General features: G+C 49.3%; 2 protein-coding genes and 1 long non-coding RNA gene across 9 annotated transcripts; 2 read left to right on the top strand and 1 right to left on the bottom strand.

Moving 5' to 3' along the window:
* Positions 1-1,325: 1,325 nt before the first annotated feature.
* Positions 1,326-12,263, bottom strand: Znf428 (zinc finger protein 428). Of its 7 annotated transcripts, XR_007343063.1 has the most exons (5): positions 12,124-12,263; positions 8,828-9,032; positions 3,926-4,829; positions 3,349-3,401; positions 1,326-2,839 (listed from the first exon to the last, which is right to left on the bottom strand). XR_007343063.1 is itself a non-coding variant. In XM_015496750.2 (3 exons), the coding sequence occupies exons 2-3, from the start codon at positions 8,901-8,903 to the stop codon at positions 4,330-4,332; spliced, it is 576 nt and encodes a 191-aa protein (XP_015352236.1). In that variant the 5' UTR covers positions 8,904-9,032; positions 12,124-12,263; the 3' UTR covers positions 1,326-4,329. The 7 variants fall into 7 exon arrangements, 3 of the variants coding, with proteins under 3 accessions (XP_015352236.1, XP_015352237.1, XP_015352238.1); XR_007343060.1 differs by having other exon boundaries at positions 1,326-1,877; positions 2,709-4,829; XR_007343062.1 differs by having other exon boundaries at positions 3,349-4,829.
* Positions 7,295-8,779, top strand: Srrm5 (serine/arginine repetitive matrix 5). Its single transcript, XM_048791020.1, is given in 4 exon segments — positions 7,295-8,042; positions 8,045-8,099; positions 8,244-8,671; positions 8,763-8,779. Coding segments are annotated over 4 exon segments (1,248 nt in total).
* On the top strand, positions 12,138-13,305 carry LOC107151390. Its single transcript, XR_001504702.2, has 2 exons — positions 12,138-12,409; positions 12,825-13,305. It is a non-coding gene; the product is annotated as an uncharacterized LOC107151390 (long non-coding RNA).
* The last annotated feature ends 1,226 nt before the right edge of the window (positions 13,306-14,531 follow it).

The raw sequence follows: 14,531 nt of genomic DNA, 5'->3' as shown, positions 1-14,531 counted from the left end.
CAAGATATCAACTTGACCAAAGCCAAATATTCCATTTGGCAACGGTGAAAGCCTAGGTGTTTCCAGTTCAGATATTTTCACATTACTCCCATAGTGGCTCCCCTAATCCCAAATAAGGGCCACATGTTCTCCCACTATAAATAGTGGCCTCAATTACCCTTTGAGTTTCCTGTTCTCTCCACATTTCTCAGATGCCATAGATTCCTAAGACTCTACATAGCATCACTGTTGGCTTCCAAATGTTCATCTACAGCCCAAACCCCAGGCATGTGGTATAGTCACCTGGACAATGAATCTCAAAATGGGTCAACATGACTCTTACAGTCTCTGGCCTCTTGCACAACTGCCTGCATGACTCTTAAGTTCTTGAGTCTCCTAACTGCTCCCCTTGCTACCACTCCCCCCTCCAGCCTCTACTATAGACTACCCTGTGTGTAAAGTCAGCTTACATCACTCTGCTCTTATAACCCTACAGCACCCCATAAGTAATATTTGAAGACAAGCCCACAAAACCTGATTATGACTGAGTTCCAGCCCAGAAAGCAATAAAATCCCTTCCTCTTGTTCAAGCTGCACATGCCAGACTGCTTCTGCCTCAGGGCCTTGGCACTTGCTATTTCCTTTGGAGTGCTCTTACATCAGAACTTTGCAAAGCTGACTCCCCATCAGTCAGGTCTCAACACAGCCACCTCCTAAGAGAAGTCCCCCTCAGCCTGCCTAATTAGGAGTCACTCCCACCCCTTCTTCTGACTTATTTTCTGCAGAGCACTCTTTAGCAGCTGAAATCAACACCCTTTGGTTGATGTGATTATTTGTGTCTTTTTACACTCTAACAGCTCCTGAGAGCAGGAAATGTCATATCTCAGACCCCCACTGCTTCATCCTATGCCCAAGATGGAGCTTAGGGTGGAGTCTTGGAAATACTCATTCATGGGGCTGGGGATGTGGCTCAATGGTAGCATGCTCCCCTAGCATGTGTGAGGCACTGGGTTCGATTCTCAGCACCACATAAAAATAAATAAAGAATTAAGATATTGTGTCTACCTGAAAAAAAAACTAAAAATAAATATTTAAAAAAAAAGAAAGAAAATACTCATTCACTAAGCCTCCATGATGCTGGGGCTTTCTGGAAACTATTTCCCACATTCCTTTGCTGCCAGTGATGTCTGCTGTCAGGAATGGGATTAAGTGACCTTAAAAGAGCTCCAGGGAACTAGCTAGGCCCTTCAATCTCTTCCACCGTGACACATCAAGAAGGCACCATCTTGGAAGAAGAGAGCAGCCCTCGCCAGCCACTGACGCTGATGGTACTTAGTCTCCAGAACTGTGAGAAATGCATTTTTAATCTTTATAAGGCACCCAGTCTCAGGTATTTTGTTACAATAAAACATCTTGTTTTTACCAGCTGTGAATTTATGCCTTGACACCTCAAATTCTGTGATGATCAGTGACAAAGGTTATAGAAGTTCCATTTCAAAGATTAGATGTCAGGTTCTGTGACTTGGATGAGAAGTGTGGGTTTTGAAAGACACTTTGGTCCAAGATCCTACAACAGGTATCAAATGTGTTCTGTGCCAGGCAGGTCAGGCATGGGGCACCCCAGAATGAATGCCTCTCCCATAGGAGGTGGCCCCCAGTCAGTATATCAAACTACTGCCTCATGGGAGGGAGTCCCACTCTCATAATTTTTCAAGAAGGCAGAAACTTCCATTTTTATGTGAAATTTCCCAATTTTCAATGTTGGTAATCAATGTGATCTTAAAAACTTCAGTAGCTAGCCAGACATGGTGGCGTGTGACAGTAATCCCAGCTATTGAGGAGGCTGAGGCAGGAGAATCACAAGTCCCAGGCTGGCCTCGGCAACTTAGGAGGACCATCTCAAAATAAAAAATAAAACATAAATAATTGGGATTGTAGCTCAGTAGTAAATTGCCCCTAGTTTGAATCCTCAACACTGCAAAAAATAAGCCCTCAATAGAGACAGCTACATCCTTTCAAGTCAGCCTGACTAGCTGTGGGCAGCCACAGTGGTGTGCAGCTTAGTAGTGGAACCTATGCCCTGCACCAGGTTGTCTGGGTTTAAAACCTGAGCTCTGCTTCTCACTGGCTGTGTGACTTCTAGCAGGTAACTCAATGGCTGTACATTCCTGCTACAGCAGCTATAAAATGGTCATGAAAATTGCCCCTATGTTACTACGAGGACTCAGAGGAAGCCAAGGTGCCACGGCCGACATGGCACAGCCCTCTGCTGCGCTGCCCCACCTCCTACCAGTCCTCCCCTTGCTCCCAGAGCTCATGGCGCCTCGTGCACTTCCTCATACATCCCAAGCAGGCCCCACAGACTCTTGCACTCAGTGTTTCCCCAGACAGCCCAGTGGCTCACTCCTTTCCCTTGTCCAGGTCCTGATTTGATGTCACCTTCTCAGGTACTTGACCTCAGTGGTCCCTGACCACCATGTTGAACACTACAACCTTCACACACACCAGCTTCCCACTGCACTTCCTATTTCTTCTGCCTTCTACACATTTTGTATATTTTACTTAATCATCTGCTTACTGTCTTCCCCACTGTAACATAACCTCCGTGAAGGCAGAGGTTTTTTTTCTGTTTGCTGCGGCATTCCTAGCTCCCAGAACAGTGCCTGCCTCTCACAAGTACTTGATAAAGCACTGCTGAATGAATGAGAAAAAACCACAACAGTCCCTACCTCCTAAGGATCCCAGGTATTTGTTCACATAAAGCACTTAGCCCAGGGCCTGGTCTGCTGGCAGTGTTGACTTAATGATGCCATTATGGTAATTCAGGTCCTATTCTTGGAGGTTCTTAGTTGCCAGGCTTCTATGAGCGAACCCATGTAAAGCACCAGAGAACACGGCTTGGCACATATAAATGTTCAGTAAACGGTAACTATCATGATTAGGTGTCTATTTTTCAAAGCAGCTTTGGTGCCAATCCTCTGCCAATTAGTACTTCCCATACCAGAGAGCCCAGGTTTCACCAAGGCTGCAATGAGCCAGCCCTCTGCTACCCTCTGACCCTCACTGATCCTTCAGCTCGGCCCTCCTCCCTCCCTTGCTGTCACTCAGGTCTCCCTGACATCCCAGGTGGGCTCCTACTCCACTCAACTGCATCTCTCTCCTCCACCCACAAGCACGGCTCCCTCCCTCCTTCCTTCAGGTCTTGGTCACCTTCTCAGGGAAGACTATGCTACTTAAAAGGGCAACCCCTTCCAGAACTGTTCTCCCCTCTCTCCCTCTCCTTTATTTTCTCTACAGCATTTACCACCATCCAGCGTTTGCTGTATCTCATTTGTTTTCTGTCTGTCTCCAGTGGCAGCCCATACTCACCCCACATCAACTCCACGAAGACAAGGATCTTATTCACTGGTGCATTCTCAATGCTTAGCACACAGCAGGTGATCAAAAATTATTTGTTAAATGAAATGCATTACAATCCCTACTTGACAAAGTTATTTCAAGAACCAGATGATCTCATGCAAATAAAGTACAGCACTGTTCAAGTCTTGGGAAGATGGGAGCTAGAATTATCATGAAGTTTCTATTTTTGTAAGTTCCTAGATGCATAATTTCTGAGTCCATATACATTAAGCCGTTGGCCCAGAACCAGACTCTCAGGAAATGCTTGCAACGCCTTGTATGATTCTGATGGCAGTCCTCTTTGTGAGGTACTCAGGCAATGTGACACTAGCTGTCCCCCACAAACCATATCCTACTTTCTGGGGCCTGAACTAGACTGCCTTTCCCAGGTTGCTTTGCAGTTGGCTCCTTGGTTAAGGCAGGCCAGGGCTCGCAGAAGAACTTCCAGGCTCCCTGTCCTCCCCCACCAGTGGGGCCCAAGTGTGGCCACCCACCCTGTGTGGGTGATGATAGTCTTAAGGGGCAGCCTGGTTACCAAATCACCCACCTGAGACTATTAAATGAGTGAGAAACAAAATTCTGTTGTGTTGGAGCCTCTTCATCCTGGAGTCTACGAGTAAATACATGAACCACACAGATGGCCAGCCGTTAGGAAATGGAGATCATCCTGGCCACAGTGACCCTGAGGTGCCATAAGGAGAAGCCTGGGGTGGGGGTGGGGGTGGGGATAAAGGCCCAAGGTGTGTATCATATATCTCACACACACGCACCCCCCACCAAACACATGCTAGGCCAGCACACACAGAATTTGCCTTTTATTCCGGCCTTCACATGTCTACTACTAAGACAACACAGATCAGCGGTACCCCACTCCCCATGACCACGCTGGCTTCCTCAGCCCCCTCCTCCCACCCCACCCCTCTGCCCAGCTCCCTGGGTGGGGGGCTCTGCCTACACCTCACCCCGGGCATGCAGCATGAAGTGGCCGTGGAGCTCGCCGAGGTTGTCAAAGGAGTCCTCGCACTCTGTACAGTGGTAAGTGCCCTCCTCCTCCTCATCGTCCTCCTCCCCCCGCCCAGCTGGCCGTCCCTCCCCAGCTCGGGGTGGCTCCTCCTCTTCCTCCCTGAGGGCCCTCCCTTCAGGGGCTGGTGCTTCCTGGGGAGCTGTAGCAGGGCAGCAGAGCCGGCAAGGTGGGGTGCCCGGTGGGACCTCCCCAAGCGGTGAGCGGCCACAGAGCTGGCAAGGCTGGGCTGGGGGACCTGGGGGTTGGGCTGCACGGGGGGGCCGGCGAGACGGGCCTCCCCGGCCTCCCCCAAGGCGCTGCTTCACCTTGTAGCCCGGGTCATATTCGGGATCATCAGTGGTCTCCTCCTCCTCCTCCTCTTCATCTTCTTCTTCTTCAGAATCCGGCTCTGAGAGAGTATATTCGGAGTCAGAGGAATGCTCAGGGCCTGTCAGGACAGACGAGGGGAGAGAGTGGTGTCAGAGGACAGAGGGCTAAGCCCAACTGCCCCCATTCAGACCTGTAGGATGGAGAGGGCAGCCCGGCATGATCTTCCTTCTCCACAGATGGGGCCTCGGGGCACAGAATTGGGCCTGGCACACAGTAGATGCTCCATATCTGTGTGTCCAGAGAATGAATGTCTAGCAAGAACCGCGTCTGGGGTGGAGTGGGGTTAGCGGCAACAATAAAGCATTCACTGCTATTTTAAAAGTCCTGCTCTTTATTTATCTACACACACACACACACACACACACACACGGCAAAGCTTAAAGCAACCCTTGGAAGGAGGGTACCACTGTTACTCCACCTGATAAATGTGGAAAGTGAGGCACAGAGCAGCAGGACTCCGCTCAGCTGACACAGAGAGCTACATAGGTGCTGGCCAATACCCACCGCATTTGAACAGGGAGTTAAACAAATTAAAACACACATAACATCATTTGGGGAAGAAACCATACACACATAAGCATGTATGTGGATGTATGTGGTCATGTGGAGGAGATACATTTTTTTCTAAGTATAGATACATTACGGTGATTTCGTGGGTAGGAAGGACATACCTAGGACAAGTTTAGGTTTAAGAAAAGGGGACATTTTGAAGTTGACATACAGGAAAGGGCGTTATCAGCAGGTGGTCTGGGGGTGCACATGCAGAGCAAACCCCACGATGACAGGGAAACAGCGGCTTCCTCAGCTGCCAGGGAGGGCCCTGCCCAAGGACTCTCGGGGGTGGCACCAACCTTACCCTCATCCACTGCCCGAGGACCCTACTTCCTCGGAGCTGGCCAGGGCACCTGTGCTCTGCCCACAACAGAACAGCAGCCACAGGCCTTCTGGCACCTCTCTGACCTCCTTTTCTGTCCTCTCCAGCCACAGTGGGCTCCTGGCTATCTCTCAACACCCCTGGAATGAACCCACCTCAGAGCCTTCGCTGTAGACCACACTCACTTCCTCTTCTCCTCAACTCTGCTCCACTGTCACCTTCTCAGGAACTCCCTCATCACTTACCCTGTGTACCAGCAGTCCTCCCCAGCCCTCCCTCTGCCCCTTACTCCACTTTTCTTTCATATCCGTCTCACTGCTCACAGCACATGCCTGTGGGGTGTGCACCGTCTGTTCCTGAGAGCAGAGACCGAGGCTCACCGTGAGGCGTGACATCTAGCGTTTTAGTGCCTGCATGTTTGTGGAACGGAGACCTTTGCATCCATCTTCCAGGCCTCTTCTGAAACATGGCTCTTCCCTCTGCTGTGAATATCCTGCCCTAGATTCCAGTGAGGACCCAGGAGGAGGCTCCTTCTTTGGTGACACTATCCCAGACTTCCTCACCCCAGGCAGCTAATCACCATTTCTACTGTGCTTCTGCTGTCCCAGCTGTCCCCAGCTCTGAGCCCAAAGGGCTATGCATTTGTGTCCAGGTTCCATCCCCACCAGACCAGAGACAGTCCTGTGTGGCTCACTGCTGGGTCCCTGTCTCACCAGCCCAGAACAGGTTACGAATACCTGCTGAACAGCCTCCCACAGCTCCGGCTGCTCGTGCCCCATCCTGCTACATCCTGCTGTTTACCAAACGTTTCCTGAGGCCTTGATGTGTACTGATCCCTGTGCCTGGAATGCTGTCCCCGACTCTTTCCACCTGGTCACCTAGTCATTTTCAGGACCCAGCATGGGCTGTTCTCCCTGAAGCCATTACCCTGATTCCCCCAGCTACCATCCAGGGGTCTCTCCCAAACTCACTCTGCCCTGGCTACCCCACCTAAGGTCCCCCATAACTGTCCTTAGAGTGTAGCTTCCAGAACCTCATATGTCTCCCCCATCAGACTGAGAACCCCTCAAGGGCAGTTCTGACCTCAGGTCCCACCACTGTCTAGCAAAGGACGTGCAGGTCAATGGCTGACAGTGGCCCGAGCTCTGACCTCCCTCCCTAGGGGACCCTATCCTACTCTGTGGACAATAACTGCTCCTCTTCAAGGCCCAGCTCACATGCTACCTCCTCTGCAAAGTTCACCCAGCCCCCAGTGGTTGATGTTTGTTCACTGGATTCCTTCAACCACTGGACCCCTATCACACTCTGACCACCTTGGGCAGTGACTGAGCAGGTCTAGAGGCCGAAGACTCTTCGAGGAAGGGCTAGGGCTATCACCAACCCCTCCGTGTCTCCAGCAATGCTGAGCATGTCTGTCTCTGAGACATTTGCTGAATAGCTACAAAACGGTGGCAATATCTCCAACTTTGGACCAGGGTCTCTCCTGCTCTCTCACGCCTAACTTCACACTGTCCATCCTCCAGATGCTTCAGTGCCCACTATGACTTCACACAGTGGGCCCATGACAGGCAATCAGGTCACTATCCATGGCTACCAGGTCTTGCATGTCCACCATGACTTCTAGGACCACAAGCCCTTTTGCACCCATCATGCCTTCACCTAAGAGATCCTCAAAGCCCAGCACGTCTGTGGCTTCTACTGGATCCTCCATGCCAGATATGGCTCCCATATCTCCTGCCTCCTTGAAGGTCACCAAATCAGCAATGCCCAACACCTCCTCAGTAGCCCCCAAGCCATCAACATCCCCCAACTCAGTCATGAGCCCAAGTAGTTCCAAGTCCACCAAATCAACAAGTACAAAGTCGGCCACTTCTAACCAGTCCCATAGCAAGTCCCAAGTCCGCAATAAGGTAAGAACGCCCAGTAGGGCAAGCACCGACACAAGGACCAGCAAAGGCAGCAAGACCAGCAACACAAAACACCATCATCAGAAAGGCACGCACAGCCGGGGCCGCACACCTGGCAGAAGGAGCAGTCGCAGCTCTACGAGGTCACCCAGCAGGGCCAGCACTCCTAGCAGGATGAGAACTCATGGTACCAAATCAGGCTTAGCTAAAAGGGCGAGAACTCCTACTTCCCATCCAAAATGGAGTCGGGACAAGAGTTATAGCCGGCTTAGAACCAACACCCAGGAAAAGAGCGACAGCCAGCTTAAAAATATGAGCAGGAAAAAGAGTTACGGCCCACGAGAAGCCTTAGGTGTGGGGAGCAGTTCCAGGTTGCCTGTAACCCCCAGCCGCTCAAAGAGTTACAGCCCAACTAGAACACCCTTTCAGGGGAAGGGCAACAGCCAGTCTCCAACACCAACAAGGAGAGTGAAGAGTTCTAGTCAGATGACGGCCCCAAGAGGGAACCAAGTTACAGCCCAACTGAAGTGGCCAAGAGGACCAAGACGTATACCCAGTCTAGCACCCCCAGAAGGACCCGAAATTACAGCCAGTCCAGCACCCCCAGAAGGACCCGAAATCACAGCCAGTCCAGCAACCCCAGAAGGACAAGAAGTCACAGCCTCTCTAGCACCCACAGCAGGACCTGGAGTCACAGCCTGTCCAGCACCCCCAGCAGGACCCAAAGTCATAGCGGATCTAAAACCCCTAGAAAAACGAGAAGTCATAGTCGGAGGAGGACCCACAGCAGGATGAGAAGTCACAGTTGGAAGAGAAATCATAGTAGGGCAAGAAGTCACAACTGGAAAGGAACTCCCAGACATAGAAGAAGATACAGTCAGTCTATAACCCACAGGAGGAGGAAAAGTCAGAACCATTCTAGAACCCTCAGAAAGGAAAGAGGTCACAATTGGTCAAGAACCCCCAGTGAGGAAAGAAGTCACAGCCATTCTAGAAGTGGCAGCAAGGAGAGAGACCTTAGCCCATCTAGAACTTCCAGCAAGGAGTCAGATCACAGCCAATCTAGAATCACCAGGAGGAAGAAAGATCCTGGCCAACCTACAACTTCTAAGAGTCTCAGTGCGAAGAGATCTCCTAGCAGGAAAAGAACTTCCAGTCAGGACAGAACGCATAGAAAGACAAGGAACCACTCCCAATCAAAATTTCCCAGTGGAGCCCAAACCCTAGGCCAGGACAATAGTCAAGACAATACTCCCACCACTAAAGCTATCTCACCTGGGGAGAGGTCTTCATCATCTTCTTCTAAGCTGGCGTAGCCCCCAGTCTCAGCTGGCTCCCGAGTCTCTGTCATGGCCAGGGGAGGGGATGGGAGACAGGAGAAGAGCAGCAGCTGGGCAGTGTCCCTTCCCGGCCAGCTCTTCAGTCACACCTCCGGCCACCAATTCTTCTAATACAGGATGTTGGCAGGTAGAGAGGGATGCTGGATAGGGAAAAGGAAAGGCCTGTGGTGACTCAATAAATTTTTACATAGTGCTCATCCCCATTCCAAGTCCCACTGTGTGCTAAATGCTGGGGTGAGGCTCTGTCTCAGACTGTCTTCAGAGCCCCAGCTGTAGCCCTTGCCCCTCTGGAGGCCTTAATTTCCTTATCTGGGCAATGAGATTGTTTTGTGGTTCTTATTCAATGGGGTAGGAAGGGTGACATTCCATATATTTAACAGTAGATACTGGCATAGGCGCACTAATCAGAATTAAAGAATGGGGCAGGCATAAACCCTTTTGGAGCTGGATTGTGGGGAGGTCCAGGGCTGGAAGAGGATCCAAAGTGGTAGTTAGGGATACAGAGTACTTGGTATTTCAAAACTGAAACAACTGAAGATGGGTAGCATGGCACACACCTGTAATCCCAGTGACTCAGAAGGCTGAGTTTACAAGATCAAGGTCAGCCTCAGCAATTTAGCAAGACTCTCAGCATTTTGATGAGATCCTGTCTCAAATAAAAAAATTAAAAATGGGGCTGGGGTTGTGGCTCAGTGGTAGAGCACTCGCCTAACAGGTTCGAGGCGCTGGGCTCGATCCTCAGCACCACATAACAATAAATAAAATAAAGATATTGTGTCCAACTACAACTAAAAAAAAATATTAAAAAATAAAAAATAAAAAAAATAAAATAAAAAGGACTAGGAATGTAGCTCAGTGGAAAAATGCATTTTAAAAAAATTAAGCAATTGATATGGTTGCACCAGTTTGTGAATGTCAGCCTTAGTTGTGTATCAAGTGTCAAGAGAAGTGTTTAGGTAAGTATCCTAAATCTGTCACTCTTTAGCTAGGGAGCTTTAAGCAAAGGACCTAACTACCTTCTCTATATGAAAGAGGTATCTGGGCCTTGACTTACACAAACCTCCAAACCATGTTGAGACATTATCTTCTTTGTACAGATGAGGACGGTGAGGTAGAAGATAAATGAGTAGTCCAAGGTCACAACATCTGGGAGGTGGTCAAACTAGAATTTGAAGCTATGTCATCCTACCTCTCATAAAATGACTTTGATGGCTCAAGAGATTTTTTTTTTTGAAGATTTGGTAAGACTCACAAATTGCTGGTATGTGATAGGAACTCCATGAACTTCCAGCCATCCCAGGCTCCTCACCTCTCCCTGTGCACACCAGGTCTTATTACATCTGAGGTCTTGGTGCGCCCTCTGGAATGTCCTTTTTGGCCCCTGTAGATCTGGAGATCTCCTTTTCACCCTTCAAAGCCTACTACAAACACAAGAACCTCTACGCTTCTTCCCAGACCAAACACTCTGCCTCTCCCAGGGAGACTTTCCTAATCCTTCTCTTTTATTTCCTCTTTACCAAAAGACCCCCCTGAAAACATAGATAGTACTTTCTGTTTCTCCTACTGCACTCCCTAATGGTGGAGAGCCATGCTGGGCCAGTTAGTGAAGGGGCTGGCAAATCCCCTTATATGACAAAGCCTGTGATAGGCACTGGGGATACAATGGTGGAAAATACCTGTCTTCAAAGCCCAGAGGTCAAGTTCATTGCTGAGGACTTAAGATCACACTGAAGCCTGGAAAAAGATGAAACTTGGCAGGAGAACTTCCTAAAGAAGACAATTGGAAGCTGGGCACAATAGCACATGCCTATAATCCCTGCTACTCAGGAGGCTGAGGCAAGAGTATGAAAAGTTCAAGGCTAGCCTTTGCAACTTAAGAGAGACCTTGTCTCAAAATTAATTTTAAAAGGGCTGGGGATGAAGCTCAGTAGTAGAAAGGCCCTGGGTTCAATCCCCAGTGACACAAAGATATCTGGATCTGAGTTTGTAAGGATAGAGAGAATTAAAAATTGGCAAAGAAGAGTTTTTATAATACCCTAGTATATATAGGAAATTCTAATTTGGAAATTCTACCGTATGCCTGGATAAAAATGACAGATTTAGCAAATAAAAACAGGACACCGAGTTAAATGTGAATTTCAGATAAATAAGAATTATTTAATATATGTATATTCATGCAATATTTGGGATGATCTTTCTGTCTTCCTTTTGGGGGGGTACAGGTGAGTGGGTTATGGGGATTGAACCCAGGTATGCTCTGCCACTGAGCCCTTTTCATTTATTTATTTATTTATTTTTGACACAGGGTCTCTTTAAGTTGTCCAGGCTGGCTGTGAACTTGCAATCCTCCTGCCTCAGCCTTCTGAGTAGCTGAGATCACAGGCTGTGGCACCCTTGTACTTTTCTAAGATTGTTATTTACCTGAAATTTTACTGGACATTCTAATTCTATCTGGCAACCGTACAACAGGGACAATCAGGACCTCACAAGAGGTTACCTGAAGACAACGCCCACCATTCCAGCCCACCCCTCCCCAAACTCACATCACACAAGGCCCTTTCGGAGTATTCCATACTCTGGAATACTAAGCACTTAAGTCACACAACACCTATGGTGGTCAGATTGGCTCCCAAGATCTTAAAGGAGTATAAATAAAGCTCCGTCACAACAAACAGGCAAAATCGGTGACCTGGACCCAGCAATGCCCTGAGCCTACAACAACCTATTCCCAGAATGGCCCGCCTGAAAACAGCAGGAACGCACTAGCACATATGGTAAGGCAAGGACCTTATACAAAACAATAAGGACCGGTCCCCACAATGCCCTGCGGCAATTCTTCCCAGGATGCTTCGGGCCTATAATGACCACCTTCCAAGACGCCCTACACAGAAGCACTGCCGACTTCCAGGATGCTCAGTAGAGGGCGCAGGACAAAAGGGACCGGACCCCCACAGGGATTTAGGGTAATCCTTCCCAGGATACACCAGGCCTATAACGACCAGCAGACCGACTCCAACGCTGTTAAGACGCAGTGCTGGCTTTCCCAGGATGCCCCAGGAGCGTGCGGAGCCGCGTAGGGGAAGGAAAGGAGTCCGGGTCTTGCCCTCAGGTCATCACGGCTCAAGACCGCTGCAGGCTCCTCGGTGACGGCTGCCGCCGCTCCCATCATGCAGTGGGGCCGTAGCGCCCGCTTCCCAGCATGCCCCGCGCACCCCGACCGCGGACACTCACCGGGGCTGGCGGCCCCAGCTCCGGTTCGGCGGTGGCGGCTGCACGCCCAGACTCTGCGCCTGCGTTGCAAGCAGAGTAGGAGGGAGAGCAAGGGGCGTGAGGAGCCTAGGGCGCTTGCGCAGCCAGATGGACCATTCCTGTCGCACTGTGGGAAGAGGGGCTATCCGAGTCGGGCCACGGAGGGAACCCGCGCACGGGTTGCTGCGCTTTGCCCCTCACTGCCCGCGTTTACTTGGTACAGTCCGCGGCCTGAAGGATCGAGAAGCTCCAGGGCTCGCGCGTGCGTGTGCGTGGCTGGAACGCGCTTTATGAAAATGGGATGCGTTGTGGGTGGAGGGCGACCACTCGGCCGGGATCCTGGATCCGAGGCCTTCTCATTTACATAATCCTAGCGCGGGACAAAGGAGGGCCTCCGGCACTGGAAGGAGTGATTTGCATATGCCTGGGAGAGGCTGTACTCTCGAGCGCAGTGATTAGCATATGGGGAGGCCCTTGAGTAAAGCGCATGCGCTTAGGAACTGCAGACTAGTGCCAAGTGCCTAAATCTTGTCTTAGTTGGGTATCAGTTTACATCCGAAGACAGTTGGCAAGGGCCATGATCTCTATCAATCTTTACACCCCTCCAAGCAGGATAAATATTTATTGATCTCTTCTGTGCCAGGCGTGTGCTGGTGAACACTTTTTTTTTTTTTTTTTTGCAGTGAATAGGACAGATCTGGCCCCATCTTCGTGGCGCTATGGTCAACGGAAGATCTAAACATAATTAGACTACTACCTAAAACGGTCACACCTGGAATGGTTGGTGCATAGGAAGCTGTGGGTGCCAGAAGAAGCGCCGGCCTCAGCCTGGGATACTGGAAAGACTTCCAAAAGGTGGTGATTTTTAAGCCAAGTATGAATAGGTGCCAACTAGAATGGGAGTCTTTCTGGCAAAAGGAACATCAAGGTCAAAAGCCCAGAGGCAGGCAAAACAACAACAACAACAAGTGCATAGTTTGAAGAAGTGAAAGCAGCTTACTGTCCCTGAAACACAATTGGAGAAGGGAAATTCTACGGGCGATTTTAAAGAGCTTAGACTTTATTCTGAGTATAGAAAGCCGTTGCAAGGTTCCAGCCTTCTAGGAAGAAGTAACTTTGTCACGCAGCAATTTAAAACTCTTCCATGGAGTCCCATTACAACTTTAAAAAAAAACAAAAAAACCCTAAACTCATGTATCATAGCTTCAGGGTCTGTCATGTGGTCTGGCCCTATTTCTCCTTCTGGCCTCACCTACCCTCCTTTTTATCCACTCCTGTCTAGCTCCACTTGACTTTAGATAGCCAATCTCTTTACCATCTTGCGCCTTTGATCTTGCTGTTCCCTTTGCCTGAAAATGCTTTTCCATCGGATCTTTTAATAGCTGTGCTCACAATTCCTATCTTGAAACACATGTCAACTTAAGAGCCTTTCCCTGATTATAACAGCATCTTCAGATTGGAGTTTGAACAAAGCAAGACTGGCCTTGAGTTGTTTGTTGAAACTGGAGCGAAAGGTGCATGGGACTTCATGGCCTGTTCTCTCTACTGCTGTATAGTTGAAGTTTTCATAGTAACATGTTAAAATGGTACTGCACATCTCTACATATTATTTTTTAAATTTATTTTTGGTGGTACTGGGAATTGAGCCCAGAAGCATTTTACTCCTGATCCACATCCCCAGCCCTTTTTATTCTTTATTTTGAGACAGGGTCTCCCTAAGTTGTCAGCCAACCTAGAACTTGGGCTTTTTCTGCTTCAGCCTCCTGAATAGCTCTGCCACCATTGAAGCCAGAATTAGACAGGCAGTCAGTATAGACAGGTAAATTGAGTTAGGTAGGATCAAGGAGGCCAATTTGAGTCCAGAAAGTTGGAGAGCTATTAAAATGCTAATGCATGGGGAGGGGGCTGGGGTTGTGGCTCAGTGGTAGAGCGCTTGCCTAGCATGCACGAGGCACTGGGTTTGATCCTCAGCACCACATAGATGTAAAATAAAAATATTGTGTCCACTTAAAACTTGAGAATAAATATTTTTTTAAAAATGCTAATGCCTTTAGAGCCCTTCCTCCACTGTTATCAAGATAACCTGCCCTTGTTCAAACCTGTTGTTAAGGTAACCTGTCCCTACAGGGAGTTGTTAATCACACCCCCTTCCAGCCCAGATCACTCCAACTTAGCCCACCTGTTTCTCACCTTTTGGCCATCTCATTGAGCGTCTCCTGGGCCTAGTCACATAGGCAGGAAGGAGAGAGATAAGGAAAAGAGAGCAGGAGAACAAAGGAAGCCTAAGAGCTATTTAAAAAAGGCAGAACACCCTTGCTTCTGGGGATACCAGGATACCAGCTATGGCCCCCTGCTCCCTCCAAGGAGAGGTCTATGTTACCCTTTTAAAT

This window comes from Marmota marmota, unplaced genomic scaffold, assembly GCF_001458135.2.
Source record: "Marmota marmota marmota unplaced genomic scaffold, marMar, whole genome shotgun sequence".
NCBI classification, from domain to species: Eukaryota; Metazoa; Chordata; class Mammalia; order Rodentia; family Sciuridae; genus Marmota; species Marmota marmota.
This window is presented reverse-complemented; position numbering and strand designations above follow the sequence as displayed.

Excerpts from the sequence above, each read along its gene's own strand:
- Znf428 (XM_015496750.2), bottom strand. The coding sequence starts at position 8,903 with ATGACAGAGACTCGGGAGCCAGCTGAGACTGGGGGCTACGCCAGCTTA. Across the intron at positions 4,830-8,827 it reads TGATGAAGACCTCTCCCCAG|GCCCTGAGCATTCCTCTGAC; the intron begins GTGAGATAGCTT and ends CTGTCCTGACAG.